The sequence below is a fragment of the Tachysurus vachellii genome, chromosome 14 (genome assembly GCF_030014155.1).
Source record: "Tachysurus vachellii isolate PV-2020 chromosome 14, HZAU_Pvac_v1, whole genome shotgun sequence".
NCBI classification, from domain to species: Eukaryota; Metazoa; Chordata; class Actinopteri; order Siluriformes; family Bagridae; genus Tachysurus; species Tachysurus vachellii.
This window is the reverse complement of record NC_083473.1, coordinates 1,963,057-1,988,055: the sequence shown is the minus strand read 5'-3', so window position 1 is coordinate 1,988,055 and position 24,999 is coordinate 1,963,057. Positions and strand designations below refer to the sequence as shown.

Below are 24,999 nucleotides of genomic sequence, written 5' to 3'. Positions count from 1 at the left end.
CACTGCACCTCACACCCTCAGATCTACAGCACTACTCCACTGGTCCCACCATCTCTCTGAATAAGAGGTAGGTACACATCAAGACTCTTAACTGTTCTGCATCAAGGTGGTTAGAATGAACGTACCATAGATGTCCGAACAGCTGAGTCACTGGATGTCTTCCTGCAACAGGTGAAGACCTTCATCTTCCTAGCATCTAAAACTAGCACTTTTCCCCTGTTTGTTATATGTGTATATTAAAAAATAAATAAAAACCTGAACAGAGTTTTAGGTTGATGATCCTTAGTAATCTGGCAAATGCTGTAAATGTAAATATACTGTTGTGCTACCACTAGAGGGAGGCAGAGAGTAAACAGAGACATTGGCACCACCTTCAGAGATGAATCTTTGAACAATCATAATCATTGTCCATTAGTCCCATTGCTGGGGGGTTGGAGATGTCACTCTTGCCTGTCTTCAAAACTTGAGAGCCCTGCATAAAAAAGGTCTTTGATTATAATCATTACTGTAAGGCACTTTCCTCTCTTTAATAGTCCTTTTTTACATCCAGAGATTCTCACTCACTCATCTTCTACCGCTTATCCGAACTACCTCGGGTCACGGGGAGCCTGTGGGCATCCCTCAGGCGCCATCGGGCATCAAGGCAGGATACATCCTGGACGGAGTGCCAACGCATCACAGGGCACACACACACACACCCTCATTCACTCACACAATCACACACTACGGACAATTTTCCAGAGATGCCAATCAACCTACCATGCATGTCTTTGGACCGGGGGAGGAAACCGGAGTACCCGGAGGAAACCCCCGAGGCACAGGGAGAACATGCAAACTCCACACACACAAGGCAGAGGTGGGAATCGAACCCCCAACCCTGGAGGTGTGAGGCGAACGTGCTAACTACTAAGACACCGTGCCCCCACATCCAGAGATTAATATATTTAATTAATAATATTTAAAAAAAAAAAAAACACCTTAGTTTAAATGTCTGACCCCAGCAGTATTTGAGTTTTTTCAAAAGCATGTAAATGCAAGAAAGACTTCGAAAGCATTCAGTGTAAAAATATTTCAATGGTATTTGAAGCTTTACACTGTGTTACAGGAAGCAGAAAGAATAGAACATTCCAACATGTGCCTGTTGCTCATGAGAATGAAAATAGATGCTATAAAAAGAGTTGGTTGGATAAGAAAGCTGGAGTGGTGATGGAGGATAACTGCTAGCTTTATACGCTAAACAGCAGCAGTATTTCTGATCTGACTCTTGGGTCTTAAGAATCAAATGAATAAGATATATGTGTTTGGTGAGTTTGGTGAGTTTTTCCACCAACACATTAGGGAAGTACGTGAATATGGAAACATTATTGGGAATGAACTGATAATGTAACAGATACAAATAAGAAGTAAATTATTCACAGCCAATCACATGACCCTAAACAATCAAGGTGAAGGTTAACATGTGCTTCCTGTAAGATGACAGGAGAGAATGAGTTTTGTGTCCTGAACATAGCAGTGATGTGATAAATAAAGAAAAATTAAAAAAGAAGAGGGCCAAACTCTGAGCCTTGTGGGATTCCAGTGGAAATCATGTGCTCTCGTTCAAAGCCACTGCATATGACTGCGTTTCCAGGTAGTAAGCAGATCACTGATATGCTAGGCCACCGACTTCAAGTCATCAGCAGAGGGAAGAGGAGAGGAGGAGAAGAGAGAGGAGGAGAAACGAGGAGAAGAGCGAGCAAACAAGCAAAAGTGTAAGGTCAAAAGGGGCAGGGCTTGGAATTGGGAATGAATTGAAATACCTGTCCTTGAAAAGCAAGCCTCAAAAAAACTCTTTGCTTTGGGGATGAAAGGAAATAAAGATATGTGTCACACACATCCAGTGGAGGTTGTACAAGATAAACATAATAATATAATCTTAATCTTAAAATACAAAACACTAGGGCTTTTAGGAACCAGTTCCACCGTCAATAAGACAGTAATAATCTCCTGCATCTTCAGTCTTTACTTCACTGATGGTCAGCGTGAAGTCAGTATCACATCCACTGCCTTTGAAACGAGCTAAAATACCTGATTGTAAACCATTAATGTGCTTGATCAGAAGTTTATGGGCTTCTCCTGGTTTCTGCAGGTACCAGTGTAGATAATTAGCATTAAACACTCTGAGATTGGTTCTGCATTTGATGGTAACTGTGTTTGATGGAGCAACAGTTTGTACTAAAGGAGTCTGAGTCACAGTCACCTGACCTCTGGATCCTGAAGAGAAACATAGTCTGTGTTGTAGAATTAGAGTCATGGTTGCTGTGGGTGAAATTGTGACTCATGTGACTCACGCTTGAAGTCATGAACTATTAAAGTAACAGCGTTAAAGGGCTAAAGTGCTAAAGGGCTATAAATACTCACAAAACAATGCAGATTGGAATCTTTAGTGTGTGTGTATGAGTGTGTAAGAAGTTTATATTTTCACTGTAAGTTTCAGATTTTTCACATGAACTGTGTAGATAAGTTTTGGCCATACAGGCCTGTATTATTGACCCTGTCTTTTTCTCCCAGCAAAATAAATCATCAAAGTATATATTAAATGACAAATGTGCAGGTCATCGATTTGTCTTATCTAAACACTAACATTGCCTGTGACTGTGAGAACCAACTCCACAGATGCTCCTGTGAACGTTCATTAAAGTTATGGGAGATAACAGAGAGGGCAAAAGTGTGGGAAAGATCTCAGTGTATAAATAAGTGAGTAAGGATGTAAACTTGTGTGGTTCAGTAAGAGAGCAGGTTGAAGGCATCTCAGGAACAATGCTCCCTCTCTGGTGTTTCAGTGCACATATCTTCAGCGCTGTTCTCGGGTATCCACTCCGCACTGACGTCGGATGGAACAACACGAGGTAAGACTAGAAGCACAAGGTAAAAGTCAACTTTGGGATGTTGTAAAGCAGAAATGGGACATGGTACAAGATTTTTTTTTTCTCTCTACAGTGAGCATGACCACATTTATGACGCTGAGCCAAGGAACAATTCTGAAATTCTAACGTAAGTACATGTCTGTCTTTTCTGTCACATAAAATAAAATGGTTTGGACACGAACTAGAAAAATGTTTCAAGCTTCCTGGGTAATTGTTGTGTTATTGTGCTGCACTGAAGTCCCAATGAATGCACAGGCATTAGAAATGATTCAAACTTCTCTTATCACACAGTCTATGTGAAATTATCTGTATTTGTCTGTTTGCTGTCTAAAAATTCCTGCTAGCGAAAGTGGCGTCATCCAGAAGAGGACGTTTCCATCATGAGCCTAGAAATGTTAGTTCATTAGGAATCTAAATCTATATGTAAATGTATATGTGGATTTCTGTAAAGCTGCTTGGTGTCGATCAGGAGGGAATTCTAAACATTTACTTGGTCCAGTGTCCAAAAATAAACTCACATCTGCTTACACTGCACCCATTTAGTGCTGTTTACAGATCCTAAAAATTCAGAAAGTTTCATTTAAGTGCAGATTTGTAATTTTTATGTCACATTTCTGGGAGTATGGTGGCTTAGTGGTTAGCACGTTCGCCTCACACCTCCAGGATTGGGGGTTCGATTCCCGCCTCCGCCTTGTGTGTGGAGTTTGCATGTTCTCCCCGTGCCTCAGGGGTTTCCTCCAGGTACTCCGGTTTCCTCACCCGGTCCAAAGACATGCATGGTAGGTTGATTGGCATCTCTGGAAAAATTGTCCATAGTGTGTGATTGCTTGAGTGAATGAGAGTGTGTGTGTGTGCCCTGTGATGGGTTGGCACTCCGTCCAGGGTGTATCCTGCCTTGATGCCCGATGACGCCTGAGATAGGCACAGGCTCCCCGTGACCCGAGGTAGTTCGGATAAGCGGTAGAAGAAGCCAATACTGTACTCTAGCAGCACGAAACAGATAAGTGCAGAAATAAGCAATTGATGATAAACATGATGAACATTCTGGACTTTGGCTCATAAAAGTATTTTAATCTTGAGATACAAAAAAAGTGTTTTCGAAAATATTCACTGCTCTTTTTTCACAGTAAACTTTCTAAAAAAGAATTCTGCAATATAACCCAGAGCTACACTGAGTCTATGTGAGTATTCTGTGCAAATGTGAAACACTTCAGCAAAAAATTCTGTCCATCTGTATCATTTCTGTAAAGAATGAACGTACGCAACACGGCTTGTCGTGTCCCTGCAATCGAGCTGTTTCTATACATATGATAACGTATCAGAACAAAATCGTTAATATAAAGGTGCGATTTAAAGCTGTGCTGTTGACCGATCACAGTCCAGCACTCAGCAGCACTGTGGAGTAATTCCACAATAATACTCGTGTAGTAACGAATTGGTTAGTTTAAGTCATTAACACTGCTTAAGTTTGTCACATTAAACATGCACAAGTAAAGATTTGACTGTAATTCATATTGGTTTGACATTCAAATTAACCAGATTCTTCACTGTCTTATTATAAACAGATTGCCTCCTATAATGGACGCGTAAGTTCTATCTGATTACAGATTAACTTTTCTAACTGATGTAGATTCTGTATCCATGTCATTGACTTATCACTGTATATATAATATGTATATAATATCTAATGCTGTGAATCAGACTGATGCTAACCATTAACTTTTGATTGATGGATTTCATCCTACTTTTCTCTGTCCAAACAGTCTAAAAGTATTCTCTTGGTTACCCACAATGCACATTCATCAGCTCGATGGTAGTCTGCGTCCTGGTGATGAAAAAAGTGTTGATACTTCTAGTCCTCATTCTCCTGGCAAGAAATGAGATGTGAAACAGCGAAGAACCGAATCCTCAACCATCTGATACTACAGCACTTAGCACTGTGATTAAGAGTTTAATTAGAATGCTGTGGAACTTATACGTAATTATTTTCTTTGTAATACTAATTTCAACAATCAGAAAAGTTATAATTGTGGTAATGTTGTTGTTTTTGTGTCTACCTGACCGACACTTCCTTATTCCGTCTATTTTTAAAAGCTATAATTATTATAGCATAGCGTTGTAAAGCTTAGGGAGTAAAGAACTGCAGTTATTATTAAAATAAATAATGCTTATACTGTATTAATTGACGTTCTCTTAATAATAAATCACATAATGAACATCTGCATTGTGTTTCGTTTAATTTTCAAAATTCATTACTGAGGCAGATTTAAAGGCCTCGGACACATAATAACATAACAAAACCAACACAATATTCACCATCTAGAAATCTATATAAAACAAGAACAACGAGGCTGATTTAGTCGTTATGTCACCGTGTCGCTCCCATTTCCAGCATTTTGCCCAAATCTTCCTGAACCTCCTGTATGGCAGGTTGGCCGTCACCACACCAGAGGAGGTCTAAAGTGACAGTGACGTGACATACGGCTAAGTACGGTGACCCATACTCAGAATTCGTTCTCTGCATTTAACCCATCCAAAGTGCACACACACACTGCAGTGAACACACACACACCGTGAACACACACCCGGAGCAGTGGGCAGCCATTTATGCTGCAGCGCCCAGGGAGCAGTTGGGGGGGTTTGGTGCCTTGCTCAAGGGCATCTCAGTCGTGGTATTGCCGGCCCGAGACTCGAACCCTCAACCTTAGGGTTAGGAGTCAGACTCTCTAACCATTAGGTCACAACTTCCCATAAATATAAATATAGTACTTAAATACAGTACTCAGTGAGCTTGGTGTAAAAGGGCAGGAAATAAAATCATGACACTGGGACACTGAAAAATAGTCTCCTAAAGGAATCGAAGTGTGTTTGTAGGGGGAATATTTTTGCAAACTCCAACTCATCTCTCTCAAGACAACCTGCATCGTTCTCTGCACCCAGTGACCTGAGCAACAGGAACAGTCTCATACTATTCTCTCTCTCTCTCACTCATCTTCTACCGCTTATCCGAACTATCTCGGGTCACGGGGAGCCTGTGCCTATCAATTTTCCAGAGATGCCAGTCAACGTACCATGCATGTCTTTGGACCAGGGGAGGAAACCGGAGTACCCGGAGGAAACCCCCGAGGCACGGAGAGAACATGCAAACTCCACACACACAAGGTGGAGGCAGGAATCGAACCCCGACCCTGGAGGTGTGAGGCAAACGTGCTAACAACTAAGCCACCGTGTCCCCTCATACTATTCTAAAGAAGGTTAATGTATGTCTTCCATGTGTTCGCCATGTAAAAGTTTAATAAGTACGTCGTGCAAACACTAGAAAATTAGTACCGGGTGTTGGTGACCTCAAAAGTTCGAATATAAAGACAGTAAACATTTAGTTTACAGAATGTACACAATATTATAGCATATTACAGTGTATGTAATGATCTGTTGTGTTATTAAACTGCTTACTGTAACACAAAACGGTATTTTTTACACTAATAACACACTAATGCTCGACAAACACCATGCCTAATAAAAGGAGGAGGTCAAATTCATAAAGACTTTATATTTAAGGATCATTTTAGAGAGAAAATCTCTGACTTTTTCCTCCAGGTCTCTAGATGGCAGGATTGCAGCTTAAAGCAGAGACGGACGACGAACCAACAGCAGCCGAAGAGGAAACGAGAGGAAGACGTAAGAAATTGAGAAGCGATGTTAGGCGTCGCTAAAAGCGTTATAACAGCAAATAAACGTGATTTAGCTCGCTTTATAATCAGCCTCGAGGTTTAACTTTAACTACATTCACTTGCTAGGGGATTGTTGAACGTTTCAATCGCACAAGAAGACGCTTCTGTTATCACATTTGTTGGGTGAGTTTTTTTTTTTCTGAATGTCGAACGCCTCATTGCTCCCTTCACTAGTGCACTACTTAGTGTGTGATGTAAGGGCTGATTAACTCAGTGTAGTGCACTAACTATACACCAAGGGGCCGATTGAGACACTAACTATACACCAAGGGGCAGATTGAGACTTAGGGGGTGATGTAAGGGCTGATTAACTCAGTGTAGTGCACTAACTATACACCAAGGGGCAGATTGAGACTTAGTGTGTGATGTAAGGGCTCTTTTACTCAATGTAGTGCACTAACTATACACCAAGGGGCAGATTGAGACTTAGGGTGTGATGTAAGGGCTCTTTTACTCAATGTAGTGCACTAACTATACACCAAGGGGCAGATTGAGACTTAGGGTGTGATGTAAGGGCTTTTTTACACACTGTAGTGCACTAACTATACACCAAGGGGCAGATTGAGACTTAGGGTGTGATGTAAGGGCTGATTAACTCAGTGTAGTGCACTAACTATACACCAAGGGGCAGATTGAGACACTAACTATACACCAAGGGGCAGATTGAGACTTACCGTGTGATGTAAGGGCTCTTTAACTCAGTGTAGTGCACTAACGATACACCATGGGGCAGATTGAGACAGTGTGTGAATTAAGGGCTCTTTAACTCAGCGTAGTGCACTAACTATACACCAAGGGGCAGATTGAGACAGTGTGTGAATTAAGGGCTCTTTAACTCAGCGTAGTGCACTAACTATACACCAAGGGGCAGATTGAGACAGTGTGTGATGTAAGGGCTCATTAACTCAGTGTAGTACACTAACTATACACCAAGGAGCAGATTGAGACTTAGGGTCAGTTCACCAAGGTCACTGCATGTAAATAAGTCTCTTATAATTTAATATCATTTGCTTTCTACCTGCAAAGACACATTTAATTATGTATTTAAACTCATTTACTGGTTATAAGCTCTTTAGTAATGATCTCTTTAATACACACTTTAATAAAGTAAAGACAGAGATAGTGAGTGTGTGAGTCGGTTCATGTGTACACCTGGTCTTAAAGATGTTAACATGGACGCATCTGGTGCAGGGGTGAGGGAGTGTTAATGTCCGAATTCTGTTGCAGCTGTGTGTGTGGGTGTGTGTGGGCACTTTACAGAAAGGATGGATAAAACACTGAGCAGCAATGCGCCGGTGGTCCAGGTGTGTTTCCCCAACGTGAGAGCACAGGTGCTGGACAACCTGAACCGCCAGCGAGAGGAAGGGCGACTGTGTGATCTCTCTATCCAGGTTCAGGGTCAGGTGTTCAGGGCACATCGTTGTGTACTGGCGGCTTCATCGCCCTATTTTCATGACCAGGTATATATATAAAAATAACCATCTGTGGATTCAGATAGGATTAATATTCCTCAATGTGTATGAATCCAGAATGTTCTTTGTGTTCCCTCAGGTTCTGCTAAAGAACGTGAGCACGGTGTCTCTGCCGTCCGTCATGGACCCTCTGGTCTTCGAGAGTGTCCTTAACTCGGCCTACACGGGCCAGCTGAGCATTGTGCGTGATGACATTGTCAACTACGTCACAGTGGCCAGCTTTCTACAGATGTGGCACATTGTGGACAAGTGCACGGATATCCTCAAAAGGTCTAGACCCTTGACCCAAGCCAGCCCAGGTGTAGAGCCTGGCAACTCCAGGCACCAAAGTCCCAGCAGCTCAGATTGCTGCCTGACTGAACCTGAGGAGCAGAAGAAGCCCCTCGGAGGAGAATGCGCCTCTCTTCCTCCTCTGGCCACCTGGAGGAGGCCGCAGCAGGTGCCCCAGCAGGGTAAATGGGGCAAATCCAAGCTGTTTCTGCCCCCCCAACACAGAGCCGTTTCTCCCCCAGCCGGGGAAGCAGAGCGGGGAAGTAGCCCTGAGGCTGCGAACGAGAAACGCAACTGGGTGCGGTCTCGCCTCCGGGAGAGCAGGGAGGTGGACGAGGAGGACAGAAGGCGAGGGGAGAGGTGGATGGAGGCAGATGAAGGTGTAGGGGAGGAGTTGGAGGAGGAGGAGCGACGGGCCGGTGAGTGGAGCGTCTGCATCACTGCTGTTTAACTTTAACTCCTGTCCATCAGGGGGAGTTTGCGCACTCTATCTTTGTGCTTGCTTTCTCCCTCAAAGCGGATCAGACATTTTCTGCACCGTGAGAGTGTGTGTGTTCGTTGTTGTGTGTGTGTTTTCACCGTCTCTTCTGCTCTTCTCCTTCAGGAGGCTGTGGTTCAGGGGCAACTCTTAAAAAGGAGGGAGAGAAAGGGGGAGAGGGGAAGGGTGCTGAGAGGGACAAAGATCAGGAGGAAGGGTTTCTGGCAGCAGCTCACAATGCAGAGGAAGTGCTTGTTGCTGCTCACTGTCCACTTTCTGGGCGTGGTCAGTGGCAGCCGGCAGCTGATTGGGCGACGGGTCCGTGCGCTCAGCCAGGTGGGAAGTTAATGGAGGATGCTGAGAAGGACGCAGAAGAAGTGGACTTTGGCCGTTTCACAGAGGGAGGATTTGAGGGAGAGACGTACGACGAGATTGAGGATGGCACAGGGCAAGTTTCCCAAAGGCCTTTGCTTCCTTTGTCACCTGGCAATGCTGGGGGTGGAATGGACTTTGTGCTAGGGCCATCAGAGCTTTCGTGGACGTCAGGCGCGCTCTCATCCCCCTCTGTCCCTCCTTCCTCCTCTCCCGTGCCCTCCTCCTCGTCTCCGCCCTCCCTCACACCCTATGCTGGCAAAGTGCACTTCTGCCACTGCGGTAAAGCCTTCACGCTGAAGAGCATGCGAGACCGTCACGTCAAGATGCAGCACCTGAACCTGCGGCCTTTTGCCTGCCCCGTCTGTGCCAAGAGCTTCAAGATGAAGCACCACCTGACCAAGCACGTGAAGACGCACGGTGCTCTGAGGCCTTATGAGTGCACCGTCTGCGGCAAGAAGATCATCTGGAGGGATAGTTTCCTCAAACACCAGGCGCGCTGCCAACACCTCGCCAACAGGTCTGCCTGCGTAGACACCAATGAAGCAGAGTCAGATCAGGACAAGGTGGAGTTGGAGTATGAGGGTTACCCAGGCGACGGACACGTAAAGATGGAGCAGGGAGAGCATGAGGGAGCTCCATTGGCCCATGTTCTGAAGGAGGAAGATGGTGGCAGCTACACTTGATAAGCAGATCATATCCACAAAGAATCCTGTAGATGTGAAGCAACATCTTCACGACTTGATCCACCACTGCAAGACCACATAATCTGTTCTTCTTCAAATCCCCATCATAATATGATTGATGCCTATCTTGACTGGAGAAGATACAGTTCCTTAAGGAACACATGATGATGTAGATTCACTGGTACTGCATGGTGATTACTCACACTGGGTATCATGATCATCATTTCACACTGGTTTAGTAGCTCACAGCTTTTAGTTCCACATCCTTCAACTATATTTAAATGTTTCCTTTTGTTGCATCTTTTTCAATCACGTTTATTAAGGTCCATCACCAGACAACATTTTTTTATGAATAGAGATCTAAACTTTATTTATAGTGCAGTCCAGACTGTTCAGTTCACTCGGTGTACCACATGCATCATCAGGGGTTTTAAGCAAAGCTGGAAAAGTGTCTGGAATTTAGATTTATTGCCGTACCTGGTGAAACGTGAGCAGTGTTCAGGAAAGCTCAACATTGTATTTAGACTTTTCCTGATTTGATGAAGTTTAGTGTTTTTACTTTTCATGTTAATTGCTTTTAAAAATTTTGCGGTAACTAATTTAAAAACAAAAAAAAAAACCTGTGCTTTTATCATTTGTGCTCGTTCCTCGTAAGTAAATATAACCTGCAAACGATCAGTTATTTAGACCTCCTGATTATTATAAATGTGTAGAATTCATAAAGTTTATTTATCAGTGCAAAGGAAGTAAAACTGCCCAGTTACAATCCAGAGGATAATTAATCACAATTGCAAAATTGTTACTCAGCTTTGAGCGAAGTTAAAGCTAAATCATGAGCCTTTGTTAGGACTTCTAAGGAAGCCACTTTTTAATATCGACCTTTTACGCGTTTTAAATAGCAGCTGCGTATTTTAGCAATAGAGTTCGCTGGTACGAGTTAGCGCTCAGAAACGTACCCGTCGTCTTTCGTCTTTGCCAATAAAACCTAAAATATGAACCTGAAATAATTTACAGCAAGTTGTGCAAGTGTTTCTAACTCTCTGATATTAGCTCCATCATCTTCCCCCGGTTTCGTCCAGTGCTCAGCTTTGTGTCACGGTAAATAAAGAACGTTTTGAGTTTATTAATGTGATCGAAGATATATAGATGGATCGCTGACAATAGACATGTATATATTAAACAGCAGTTTATTATATTTATTAGAGACGCCATCAACGGTTCTGGCTTGAAAACGTATTTTTTAGCTGAGCGGGAAAAAGCCAACAGAGTCTATTTCATACTATCACATGTTCGAGAGACTTTATGTATAGTTTTAATTGTAATAAGAAGGTGACGCATCCACCCCCACATGCAACTTCCTGTCATATACCCTTGGTCTATGACGTAATTCATTTTGGGGGGTTTGTGCATCTCTATAAACTTTAATGCAGAGTCTGTATTGTTGATGGCCTCATTTTTGAAATCTGCTTATTTAGACTCCAATAATTTTAGTTAGCTCAAAAATTCTTTTCCAGAGCTGTTTGGAAGTAAACTATTAGTTTGCTGGACCACAGGGTGGAGTTTTCTTTAAAATGAGTAATGATGGCTACTTTTGTGTGTATAATTTAGATGAGGAACCCAAGAGGAACGTCATGCTGTATGCTGATGAGTGTCACTATATAACTGTTTAACTTATAATTTACTTTTTTGAAGTGTTTCACTTTTAATGTTTTATATTTTAGTTGACAGGATCGGAAAGTTTTCAAGACGCACAACCTGAAGAAACCCGAAACCGTGCTTCAGTTTAAAATAATTATGGACGTTGGCTTTTAATATCTTCATATAGGCCAAGGCCCTGTCTTTGCAGTACAGCACAGTTTATATGGGATTTAATGTAAAATGTGTATCTGAAGCTCAGCACCTGGTCTATCACATACATACACCTTCTTCTCATGCTGAAGTCTCGGCATCTGTATAAAGATAAATGTACAAGACAGAGAGCAGAACTGACCTGATGTCACCGGTAAAGTCAGCAATGTTCCATTCTGTCACAATCAAGACGTATTTCTGGAATTATTGTGTTACGTTTGGTCACTAGATTTTAGTCATCCGGTGCACCGCAACCCGTTGGTGCCTAAAGGCGCAGGGAGACGAGCCGTCGAGGACGTAAATTTGAGACTCTGATGTGATGGTATTTATTATTGACTTGTTGCTGAGCATAATGGGTTTGTGTGACTGCTTGATTACACACTGAATAAATATCAACAATCATCAACATTTTATACAGCGGTGTTTGTGATTATTCAGTAACGTGGCAAGCTGCATTTTTTTTATCTCCTTCAGGAGAGAATAAAGAGAAGCTGGTGGTGGAACGACAGTTTCTTGACGTTATAAGTGAGAACGGAACTAACACGTTTTGTGGATGTTCCAATAAACACGCATAATGGAATATACAATTAATATACAATTTATATACAAACACCTTTTCGTGGTATAAGAGAAATCAAATATTTCAGTAAATTTACAGTTGCTAGTTTATCACTTGGAGTGTTTTTGGTTTGTTTTAAACACTCATACAAGCATGAAATAAAACTATTATTATCCAAAAGATGTATTTTTATAGGACAAATCCAGGTGAGAAAAAACTGAATAAATAATTTATACATTCCTTCTTGTATTCAGTGATCACTGTGGTCTTAATACTTTTTGCTGCAACAATGCAAATATCTGGTAAACTTTCATAATCCTGTCAGACTGATTTATTTTCATTTACAGCCCAGTTACCTGGTTAAACCTCAGGCTTTTATTGTGAAAATTTGTTCACTAAAACGCTTTATTTTGACAAAAAAATAGAATTTATTTAAGAGGATAAGGTCACTAATGACACACGCTAACTAACGCTAACTTATCTCAAGCAGTGACACTGAAGTGACAGTGAAGTCACACCACAAGTATATTTCTTCAGTAATTGGATATTTATTGGATTAATAACATTTTAGAGTGTTGTAATTAGTGTGTGGATTAAATTAGGATATATAAAAAAAGTTTATATTTGTTTAATGTCGCTATTGATGCTAAGCTACTTACCTCAGAAACTGGTCCTGGCCGGATCAGACCAGATCGTCACTATGGTAACCGCTGAGGCGAGATACTGTGTGTGCAGGAGACCAGGTGGAAGGGGAGTAAAGTATGTAGTATTGGAGGGGATACAAACTTTTATTATGGTGTGGATAGGAAGAGAAATGGGGTAGGAGTGATACTGAAGGATGAGTGTGTGAGGAATGTTTTAGAGGTTAAAGAGATCAGTTTGAAGAGAGAGAGAGAGAGTCAGACAGAGAGAGAGAGAGTCAGACAGAGAGAAAGACAAAGAGAGAGAGAGAGAGTCAGACAGAGAAAGAGAGAGAGAGAGAGAGAGAGAGAGCCAGACAGACAGAGTCAGACAGAGAGAGAGAGAGAGAGTGTCAGAGAGAGACAGACAAAGAGAGAGAGAGAGTCAGAGAGAGAGACAGAGTGAGAGAGAGAGAGACAGAGAGAGAGAGACAGTGAGAGAGACAGACAAAGAGTGAGAGAGAGTCAGAGAGAGAGACAGAGAGTGAGAGAGAGTCAGACAGAGAGAGAGAGAGAGACAGACAGAGAGTCAGACAGACAGAGAGAGAGTCAGAGAGAGAGAGAGAGACAGACAGACAGACAGAGAGAGAGAGTCAGAGAGAGAGAGACAGAGAGAGACAGACAGACAGAGAGAGAGAGACAGAGAGAGAGACAGAGAGAGACAGACAGACAGAGAGAGAGAGACAGAGAGAGAGACAGACAGACAGACAGAGAGAGAGACAGACAGACAGAGAGAGAGACAGAGAGAGACAGAGAGAGACAGAGAGAGAGAGACAGAGAGACAGACAGAGAGAGACAGAGAGACAGACAGAGAGAGAGACAGAGAGAGCACTGAGGTGTAAGTGAGATTTACATTAACAGGACTGAAGAGTTTCATGTCTCTCAGAATAGAACAGAAATTTCACCAGATGTTTAACTTCCTTCAGTCAAACTCACTGAAGCACAAAACACAGCAGTGAATCTACAGATAATCTCAGTTTCACATCACACTGATCATCACTATTAAATCTAACAGACAAAAAAGTCCCAAATTCAGCTTTATTTCAGCAAAAACTACAAGAATATGAACAGAACAGTGAACAGAGTAAAGACAGAAATATTCTCATTGTGTAGAATTTAAACTCTATTGCAGGTGGATGAGAAGCAGCTCCATGTTAAACTCCATCTTGGACCCATTAGACATCACAGTGACTCTTTCTGAAGGTGACGGGATGATTGATGTTGCTATGGGAGACTTTACAGATAAACTCCTCCCCCTTTTCCCAGAGGTCTTTGCTAAGGGTCAGGGTGCTGCTGCGGCTGTAACCTTCCTTCTTCTCTTCTTCTGAGCTGGTCAGAACCCCGTCCTTCACCTCTGAACCATCTACAGTCCAGCTCACCAGCGCCCCCTGTGGAGAGTATCCAGACAGCAGGCAGAGCAGCGAGGCCGAACCTTCAGACAGCTGCACAGGGGACGGAGGGAGCAGAGACACGGATGGAGGTTTGGGACCAGCTGGAGAAGACACACAGACACGGACCACTGAATTAGACACATGCTTAGAGCTACTAGAACTTTATTTAATTTCATTTTGCTGTCCACTCTGAGGGGGCACGGTGGCTTAGTGGTTAGCACGTTCGCCTCACACCTCCGATTCCCGCCTCCACCTTGTGTGTGTGGAGTTTGCATGTTCTCCCCGTGCCTCGGGGGTTTCCTCCGGGTACTCCGGTTTCCTCCCCCGGTCCAAAAGACATGCATGGTAGGTTGATTGGCATCTCTGGAAAATTGTCCCTAGTGTGTGATTGCGTGAGTGAATGAGTGTGTGTGTGTGTGTGTGTGTGTGTGTGTGTGCCCTGCGATGGGTTGGCACTCCATCCAGGGTGTATCCTGCCTTGATGCCCGATGACGCCTGAGATAGGCACAGGCTCCCCGTGACCCGAGGTAGTTCGGATAAGCGGTAGAAGATGAATGAATGAATGAATGAATGAATGTCCACTCTGAATTCTGTCATTTTATTTAACAAAATGTAAAAAAAATGAAGGATAAACCTACACTGTAAATAATAATAATAATAATAATAATAATAATAATAATAATCATAATAAAATATGATTTTCATTCATCTTCTACCGCTTATCTGAACTACCTCGGGTCATGGGGAGCCTGTGCCTATCTCAGGCGTCATTGGGCATCAAGGCAGGATACACACTGGATGGAGTGCCAACCCATCGCAGGGCACACACACACACACACACACACACACACACACACACACTCTCATTCACCCACACAATCACACACTACGGACAATTTTCCAGAGATGCCAATCAACCTACCATGCATGTCTTTGGACCGGGGGAGGAAACCGGAGTACCCGGAGGAAACCCCCGAGGCACGGGGAGAACATGCAAACATGCGAACGTGCTAACCACTAATCCACCGTGCCCCCCCGGAACAACTTTACAATGTTCTGTATATTTACTGAATGTTCCTACACATTTATTAGGGTTGATATGCCACTGAAATTAATTAAACTTCAAACCTTAACATCAAGATAAAAAGTTTTTTGTAATGATTTTAACATACAGTTTGTCTGAATTTTATTCTTTAATTTCAATAATAAAGAAAAAAAAATTTTACTTACTGTTCACAGTGAGTTTGGTGCCGCTACCAAAAGTCCTCCACAGTGATACATTCTAATGAAACTGTCGTACAAAAACCTCCGTCACACTGAACTGCACACACACACACACACACACACACACACACACACTTCCACTTTGCATTGGCAGCTAAGTGTTTATAACCCTGTGACTTTAACACTTCATGACTGAGAGCTGCTGCTCAGCAACTTCACCCACAGCAACCATGACCCTGATCAGCGTCTTCATCTGCACACTGGTGCTCTGGGCTCAAGGTGAGAGATTAACATCAACTCACAGCTTCACACACTTCATTTCACACTAATTCTACAACACAGACTATGTTTCTCTTCAGGATCCAGAGGTCAGGTGACTGTGACTCAGACTCCTTCAGTGCAAACTGTTGCTCCATCAAACACAGTCACCATCAACTGCAGATTCAACACTGCTGTTTATCACGACTGTGGACCAACTGGTGTGTCATATGACTGTCTAGCCTGGTACCTACAGAAACCTGGAGAAGCTCCTAAACTTCTAGTGCACTATGTGAGTCACCTGTTTTCAGGGACTCCAGCTCGCTTTAAAGGCAGTGGATCTAAGACTGACTTCACGCTGACCATCAGTGGAGTCCAGGCTGAAGATGCAGGAGATTATTACTGTCAGAGTTACCATAGTGGTAACGTGTTCACACAGTGTTACAGCGCCGTACAAAAACCTCATCACAGAGAAGCTGAGAGAGACAACAGGTGCTGAGGAGGATGTGATAAAGCACAATGACACACACTGTGAACAGGAGAAAACACACTACGCACAGACATGCACACATACACATATATACACACACACACACACACACACAAGCACACACAAGCACACACACACTCTTACACACACACTCACACACACACAAGCACACACACACACACACACTCTTACACACACACACAAGTGCGCACACACACACACACACATTGCTACAGATCAGAAATATAGAAAGAAAAAATTCAGGATATACATTTTAAATATATAATTTTTCCCTAATGTACCAGTCAGAGGTGACGGTGGTGAGAAAAAAATCCTTGAGAAAATACACGGAAGAAACCTTGAGAGGAACCAGACTTGAAGGAACCTCATCCTCATCATTACAGAACTGGGGACTAAATGGTCAGAAAGTGTAATTGTGTAACAGGAGATTCATTCAGTGTTAACATGCAGTGTGTGATGTTGAACTTATCAAATGTTCACATGAATATAAACCTGAGACCATAACCATAAAAATTATAAAACTCAGGTCCAAACCAGAAACCAGCTATAACTAGAACTTCAGCAATTTTGGATACATGAACAGGGACTAGGGACAATGTGTGAACTAGAATAAATAAGGAGTGGGATCTAGAAATCAGGGACTAACTGGAACTAGGATTGGGAAATGAACAGGAAGTAAGGAGAAGGTATTCAGAATGAACAAGATAAAAGGATAAGAAATGATTATGATTTAGACATGAAGTATAAAATTGTAAAGCTACAGCACACAGTGACATTCTGTACAATCGTGTACTTCCAGCTGTGTGACAACAGTTTGGGGAAGAAACATGTGGATGTGACGGTCAGGTGTCCACATACATTTGAGGTATATTTGCTTCAATTTACTCTAAATCTGATCAGTTGTTGTCTGGATGAAAGAAAAGATTCTGCTGATTATTAAAGTCTCGATGCATCGAGACCATCAAAAAAATGAAATGTTGTTCTTTAAGGCTCCTGTCTGTAGCCTGTAATCCAGATGAATATATGGTTCAGTAACATTACACATAAACCTGTGTGTCACTGGGTTTAATGTATATGTGCTAATGACTTTCACTGTGAAGATAATGTGACATTCATCCTACAGCACTCACAGAGCCATGTTACGTTCTGAAACCAGATAAAAACGGTACATAGAGACTCTGACTATGACTTCAGACAGAGCGAGCAGTGAGGTGTAAGTGAGATTTGCATGAACAGGGCGTAAAAGTTCCAGTTCTCTCAGAACAGAACAGAAATTTCACCAGATGTTCAACTTCACAGCCTTCAGTCAAACCCACTGAAGCACAACACAGAGAACAGAATCTAAAGCTAATCCCATTCTCTCATCACTCTGTCAATCACTATTACTGTCACTATTAATAACAGAAGAGACAATGTCACAAACTCAGCTTTATTTCAGAAAAAACTACAAGAATATGAACAGAACAGTGAACAGAGTAAAGACAGAAATATTCTCATTGTGTAGAATTTAAACTCTATTGCAGGTGGATGAGAAGCAGCTCCATGTTAAACTCCATCTTGGACCCATTAGACATCACAGTGACTCTTTCTGAAGGTGACAAGATGATTGATGTTGCTATGGGAGACTTTACAGATAAACTCCTCCCCCTTTTCCCAGAGGTCTTTGCTAAGGGTCAGGGTGCTGCTGCGGCTGTAACCTTCCTTCTTCTCTTCTTCTGAGCTGGTCAGAACCCCGTCCTTCACCTCTGAACCATCTACAGTCCAGCTCACCAGCGCCCCCTGTGGAGAGTATCCAGACAGCAGGCAGAGCAGCGAGGCCGATCCTTCACACACCTGAACAGGGGACGGAGGGAGCAGAGACAGGGATGGAGGTTTGGGACTAGCTGGAGAAGACACACACACACACACACACACACACAATTTTTTGGTGAGTGCCAAATTATTAGAGAATATTTTAGACTCAATTAATATTTTATTATTTAACATGTCAGTTTCAGTGACGTAAACATAAGAAGGTTCAAATAAGGAAGAAATGCAGTGTTTATACATAAATACACTTATTTAATCTTCATTTACGGACACATGCTATAAATCATCATCTTAACATTGATATGATTTAACCAAAGTTCACCTTCTTTCTGATTTAGTGTTCAGATGGACCTCAAAGAACAGAACCCACTAAAAACTTTCCTCCCAGTTAAACACTGGAATTATTTCATTATTCAATAGTAAAACACGACAATTACACAAAAACAAAGCCATACAATCACATATCTCACTGTAATTTATCTAGAAAAATGCATTTTCATACCAGGTTTTATTTCTTTTATAGGCCAAACTTTTAGAAAACTGAATTGCAGCAAATATAAACATAGAAATATTTAGTGTTTAAGAGAAACATAACATTTTGTCTGAATTTTGATCTATAAAACACTGAGATTCCCTCATCAGTATCTTACACTGCATCACCTTAGTGTGTAAATCCTTTAAGATATAACATAGAGTGTGTGGATATATTGCAAGTGTGTATTATTACATGTGGATTTAACATTAACTTTTATACTCTTATTAAATATAAAAGGACATTTACACTGGATCCATTCTGGTATTAAAATATATTCCTCAACAGATCATAACACCTCAATAAAATCAATTATGCAGAATAAAAAAAATGCAAATATGTGAATATTTAATAATGTAAGTAATAATAAACTAAATTAATTTTGTATTTATAAAAAAAAACACTTACTTTTGATAACGAGTTTAGAGCCACCACCAAAAGTGTACCACAGTGATACATTCTAATGAAACCATCGTACAAAAAGTTCTATCACACTGCAGTGCACACACACACACACACACACACACACACACACACACACACACTTTGCATTACAGACTATACTTCAGCACTCTGAGTGTTTATAACCCTGTGACTTTATCACTTCATGATTGAAAGCTGCTGCTCAGAACTTCACCCACAGCAACCATGACTTTGATCACCATCTTCTTCTGCACACTGGTCCTCTGGGCTCAAGGTGAGAGATTAACAGTAACACACCTAATAATAATTTTACACCATTTAAAAAAAAAGTAAAAAAGTAAAAAGTAAACCTAGACTATGTTTCTCTTCAGGATCCAGAGGTCAGGGGACTGTGACTCAAACTCCTACAGTGCAAACTGTTGCTCCAGGAAACACAGTCACAATCAACTGCAGAACCAGTAACAAGGTGGATAGTGGGACCAGTGTATTCTGGTATCTGCAAAAGCCTGGAGAAGCTCCTAAACTTCTGATATATGAGGCGACACGATTACAATCAGGGATTCCAGCTCGCTTTAAAGGCAGTGGATCTGATACTGACTTCACTTTGACCATCAGTGGAGTCCAGACTGAAGATGCAGGAGATTATTACTGTACTGCTGAACATAATGTGAACGGCTGGGTGTTACACGGCGTTAGAGCGTCGTACAAAAACCTCAGTCAGTGACAGTGTAGAGAAGTCCTGCTGCAGCTGGAAGGAAGTGCAGGTGCTCAGTGACACAGTATAGTCGACTGATATGGCCGAACATGACATATGACTTGTGTGCAGAAGCAGTGACATTAAAACCTATGAAGGTTCGATTAGACAGTGAGACGAGGCACATAGTCATACAGAAACACACACACACTTTTCCTCACAAGGCTTTGGGTGATATCAGCATGTTTGGATGTTTTTTGTCTGAGAAAAGGCCCCTGTAAAGAAGTGAACTCTTTATCATCACATGGACACAGTGAATAATCAGTCCTTGTTCTCGGTGATGTTAATGTGGTGCTCCATTTTCTCCTCTTCTTCAGAATTCAATTCAATTCAATTCAAGTTTATTTGTATAGCGCTTTTTACAATTGACATTGTCTCAAAGCAGCTTTACAGAACATAAACATAAAGCAGAAGGTTATTATAAAGAATAATATAAAGATTAATAAAATACAAAATTCAAGACTAATATTAGATATATTTAGTTCACAATGTGTATGTATTTATCCCCAATGAGCAAGTCTGAGGTGACTCAGGTGACTGTGGGGAGGAAAAACTCCCTTAGATGGTAAAGGAAGGAACCTTGAGAGGAACCAGACTCAAAGGGGAACCTCATCCTCATCTGGGTGACACTGTGGGTGTGATTATAAATATACAGTCTGATAAATGTTGTAATGATGCAAAAGATCACTTGGATCACATGCAAAAGATCACATTACGACCTTCACAGTGTTCCATGGTACATCTAATGTTTTGGAAATTCTTTTGCACTCCTCTTTTATCAAACCATATTTACATATTTACAGCGGTTAATTATTTTTTACAATGATTATCATTGTTTGATAAAATTCAGACTATAATGTATTTTACATACTAGAGACCACACCGATGATGGCAAGGGAACAACACCAAATCTTCACCAAATCACAGAGTGTTCTTAACAATTCACATAAAAACAGAAAAAATAAATAAATTAAAGTCAAGCTTCAGGGCTGCTTTTCTTCAGCTGCTCCAAATACGAGTCAATTTTGGCTTCTGTTGAAACACTTAACATGAAGAGGAACTTCAGCTTTCAGTGTAACAACCTGTGGAAGCAGACATCTACAAGGATTTACCCACAAAGATCTAAAGATGCCTTCAACTAAATATAATTATACTAAATTGCTATTGTACAATGTTCTGTCCTGTTTTTTCTTGGTCACAAAACCTGCCGTTTTAAACAGGGGTGTGAAGACTTTTTATATCCACTGTATTATCTGTAAAGTTATGATTATAACACATCCTTCAGATTTAAATACAGCAATAAATAAAGAAATGAAACCTGTAACATTCTACACGACTATAATGCCAGCACAGAGACAGAGAAAGCGGTGAGGTGTAGCTGAGATTTGCATTAACTAACTAAACGAATCTGTTTTGCTCAGAATAGAACAGAAGTTTCACCAGATGTTCAGCTTCCTTCAGTCAAACTCACTGACACACATCTAATAAATTTAATAACAGAACAGACAATTTACAAACTCGGCTTTATTTCAGCAAAATTAAAGGAAGATCAACAGGAGAGTGAACAGAGTAAAGACAGAAATGTGTAGAATTTAAACTCTGTTGCAGATGCAGATGATAAGCAGCTCTATGATAATCTTCACTATCTATCACAGTGACTCTTTCTGAAGGTGACAGGATGATCCATACTGTCATGTGAGACTGTACAGATAAACCCCACCCCCTTTTCCCAGAGGTCTTTGCTAAGGGTCAGGGTGCTGCTGCGGCTGTAACCTTCCTTCTTCTCTTCTTCTGAGCTGGTCAGAACCCCGTCCTTCACCTCTGAACCATCTATAGTCCAGCTCACTAGCGCCCTCTGTGGAGAGTGTCCAGACAGGCAGAGCAGTGAGGCCAAACCTTCACACACCTGCGCAGTAAAAAAATTAATAATTAATTATTGGTTTATTCTTTAACTTCACTAATAAATAAAATACAAATTTACTTACTGTTTTAGATGAGTTTTGTGCCTCCACCAAAAGTCTACCACAGTGATACATTTGAATGAATCCATTGTAAAATAACCTCCGTCACACTGGAGTGCACACACACACACACACACACACACACACACACAAGGCAAGGCAAGGCAAGTTCCCTTTCGGAACTCGAGCTGCGTCGAAACGCTATGGGAACGCCCCTGCGTGACCATGCTCTGAACCACGTGTGTAGGCAAGGATCTAGCTGTGCTATTGGACGCACCGCTGGCTCCTCCTGGACTGTTTGGCGACGCTGTGACGGCAGTAGTGAACAAGTTCCAGGAGTCTAAAAAGCAGTCGGCTGCGTTTCAGCAGTACCTCCCTCGGCGATCTCGTGGGGATGTTCGGCGGCATCCCCAGCCTGGTCCTTCCGGGCACCGAAAAGCCCAGAAACAGAGCTCTAGGCCCAAGAAGGAGCAGGATGACCTGGGGGTCACCCTCGCCTCCGACAAACGGGCAGTGGTGAGTAGATCCTGACGGTCCTTGGGGGGATGGGGCACACCTCACATTACGGTGACCATCCCTCACCTGCACCACCGGGGTGCCAGGCCGTTGGCTCTGCCACAAGATGTGCTCCAGAGCACGGCCCCCTCCAGTGGGCACCTCCCTCCACTTCCGTCCAAAGCCTCGATACGGATGGGGGAGACCCGCCGCCTCTCAGGAGGTGTCAACGGCCACAGTACGTTGCTCCGGCCGTTCGGGTCACGGAGGCCGGTCTGCCGGCCCTGCTACAAGTTGTGCCTCAGGGCGCAGCTTCCCTCCAGCGGTTCGCTCCCCACGTTTCCACCAGAAGGTTCGTTGTGGGAGGGGAGGGTCTGCCGCCTCTCGCAAGGTGTCATCAGCTGCAGGGCACGGCCCCACCTGCTCTGAGTGGGTCGGGGGCCAGCCCCGGGGGGCTGGTTCCCCTGAGGTACTTTCTGACAACTTGGGAGGAGCTGCCAGGAGTCTCCCGGTGGGTCCTGCGGACCGTAGAGGATGGCTACACGGTTCAGTTTGCGTCCTCTCCTCCCCATTTCAATGGGATGTGTCCCACCCTGGTGGGACCCGAGCAGGCTCTGGTTCTGGAACGAGAAGTGCGCACACTCCTGAGGAAAGGAGCCATCGAGGTGGTTCCCCCCTCGGTTCGAGGGTCAGGCTTTTACAGCCCGTACTTCATCGCTCCAAAGAAGGATGGCGGGTTGCATCCCATTCTAGATCTACGCTCCTTGAACCGCTCTCTCAGGAGGCTCAGGTTCAGGATGCTCACCCTCAGGGAGGTCGTGACTCAGATCAGGTCCGGGGACTGGTTCGTCACAATAGATCTGGAAGACGCGTACTTTCACGTTTCCATCCTTCCTGCACACAGGAGGTTCCTGAGGTTTGCTTTTGGGGGTGAAGCTTACCAATATCGGGTCCTCCCGTTCGGCCTAGCACTCTCGCCCTGCACCTTCACGAAATGCGTCGACGCAGCACTGACCCCGCTGCAGCTCCAGGGCATCCGCATTTTAAATTACCTCGACCACTGGTTGATTCTGACTCAGTCGGAGCCCCAGGCGTTTCGTCATCGAGATGTCGTCCTCGCCTGCATGAAGGTGCTTGGGTTTCGGCTAAACGCCGGCAAAAGCATGCTCTCTCCAGCGCAGAGAACCACCTTTTTGGGCGTGATATGGCCCAGGACGCGACCCAGAGCGCCTGTCTGGCAGTTGTGCTGGCGGCTCTATCGGAGCCCCCGTCGAGCCACTGACCGAAGTAGACCTAAGGTGCCTTCGGCCCCCTCACGACCTGTCGTGTTGCAGGCATTCTGCCCTCCTCCGTTTATAGCCCCCGAACAGGAGCAACAGAACTGACTGTGTCCAGTTCGAGGCCGCTAAGCAGACGTTGAGCAAATAGGTAGTGTATGTGATTGTGTCGGCTCAGGAGTCCTCTGGCCTCCCCGCACCGATCGGGGTCTGAGCTCACTCCACCCGGGGTGTGGCGGCCTCTACGGCCTGGTTCGCTGGAGTGGCATTCCAAGACATCTGTGACGCTGCGGGTTGATCCACCCCGCTGACCTTCGTCAGGTCCTATGACCTTGACCTCAGAGCCACCACGGGCTCCTCTGTCCTACGTGCAGGTGCCGAGGCCCTCACTCTCTAAGCAGGGTCTGGTCAGTGTGGCGTGATTGGACACTCGTCCCCATAGCGTTTAGACGCAGCTCGAGTTCCGAAAGGGAACGTCTCTAGGTTACGACCGTAACCCTAGTTCCCTGAGGAACAAGACGCTGCGTCTCCGTGCCACAATCCCTGCATCCCTGCGGCGCTTACCTTCTCTCGCAGGAGCTAGCGTCTTGTCCATCTCGCAGCCATTTGTAGCTTCCTGTTTACGCGACGTCACCCGCCGATGACGTCACGCCACAACGCCTATTGGTCAGATTACACACATGGTTCAGAGCGCGGTCACACAGGGGCGTTCCCATAGTGTTTGGACGCAGCGTCTTGTTCCTCAGGGAACTAGGGTTACGGTCGTAACCTAGAGACGTTTATTTGTATAGCACATTTCATAAACAGAGGTCATTTGAAGCGCTTTACATAGAAATTAGAAAACAGTTTATAAGACAGAAAAAATATATATATGTAAAAATAAGAGACACACTATAAAATCATAATAAAAACAAAGAACAATTAAAAAAATAAATGTGATTTTAATAAAAACAGTTTAAAATATGTTAAAAAGTATAAAACAGGAGTAAAAGTGATTTGGATAAAAAGTGCAGTCAGTGTGAAGCAGCACAGTGATCATTTAGTAAATGCAGAGTTAAACAGATGTGTTTTTAATCTTGATTTAAAAGTGTCTACTGTTGAAGCACATCTGATCTCTTCAGGAAGCTGATTCCAGCTATAGGTGGCGTAATAACTAAATGCTGACACACCTTGTTTTGAGTGAACCCTTGGTGTCTCTAACTGACCTGATCCTAATGATCTGAGTCGTCTGCTTGGTTTATATTCAGTTAGCATATCTGTAATGTATTTTGGTCCTAAGCCATGAAGTGATTTATAAACGAGTAACAATACTTTAAAATCTATTCTAAATGGAACTGGAAGCCAGTGTAAGGACCTGAGGAC

General features: G+C 43.1%; 1 protein-coding gene, 1 long non-coding RNA gene and 3 gene segments (V, D, J or C); 3 read left to right on the top strand and 2 right to left on the bottom strand.

The window, feature by feature from the left end:
• Positions 1-6,549: 6,549 nt before the first annotated feature.
• On the top strand, positions 6,550-12,176 carry zbtb22a (zinc finger and BTB domain containing 22a). 2 transcript variants are annotated; one of them, XM_060886460.1, is made up of 4 exons: positions 6,550-6,760; positions 7,898-8,097; positions 8,189-8,798; positions 8,984-12,176. In XM_060886460.1, the coding sequence occupies exons 2-4, from the start codon at positions 7,903-7,905 to the stop codon at positions 9,913-9,915; spliced, it is 1,737 nt and encodes a 578-aa protein (XP_060742443.1). In that variant the 5' UTR covers positions 6,550-6,760; positions 7,898-7,902; the 3' UTR covers positions 9,916-12,176. The 2 variants fall into 2 exon arrangements, with proteins under 2 accessions (XP_060742443.1, XP_060742445.1); XM_060886462.1 differs by having other exon boundaries at positions 7,865-8,097.
• Positions 12,177-14,026: 1,850 nt separating this feature from the next.
• LOC132857291 (uncharacterized) lies at positions 14,027-15,752 on the bottom strand. Its single transcript, XR_009649528.1, has 2 exons — positions 15,624-15,752; positions 14,027-14,494 (listed from the first exon to the last, which is right to left on the bottom strand). It is a non-coding gene; the product is annotated as an uncharacterized LOC132857291 (long non-coding RNA).
• Positions 15,749-16,426, top strand: LOC132857259 (immunoglobulin kappa variable 6-21-like). The segment is given in 2 exon segments: positions 15,749-15,896; positions 15,977-16,426. Coding segments are annotated over 2 exon segments (489 nt in total).
• A 1,375-nt stretch (positions 16,427-17,801) lies between these two features.
• Positions 17,802-19,377, bottom strand: LOC132857326 (immunoglobulin kappa constant-like). The segment is given in 3 exon segments: positions 17,802-18,269; positions 19,136-19,187; positions 19,369-19,377. Coding segments are annotated over 3 exon segments (378 nt in total).
• Positions 19,319-20,055, top strand: LOC132857264 (Ig kappa chain V region 3368-like). The segment is given in 2 exon segments: positions 19,319-19,424; positions 19,522-20,055. Coding segments are annotated over 2 exon segments (402 nt in total).
• The last annotated feature ends 4,944 nt before the right edge of the window (positions 20,056-24,999 follow it).

What these genes read in the sequence shown, in the direction of transcription:
- zbtb22a (XM_060886460.1), top strand. Translation starts at nt 7,903, where the DNA reads ATGGATAAAACACTGAGCAGCAATGCGCCGGTGGTCCAGGTGTGTTTC. An exon ending in CGCCCTATTTTCATGACCAG is followed by an intron (nt 8,098 to 8,188) that starts GTATATATATAA and finishes GTGTTCCCTCAG; the next exon opens with GTTCTGCTAAAGAACGTGAG. An exon ending in GGAGGAGGAGCGACGGGCCG is followed by an intron (nt 8,799 to 8,983) that starts GTGAGTGGAGCG and finishes CTTCTCCTTCAG; the next exon opens with GAGGCTGTGGTTCAGGGGCA.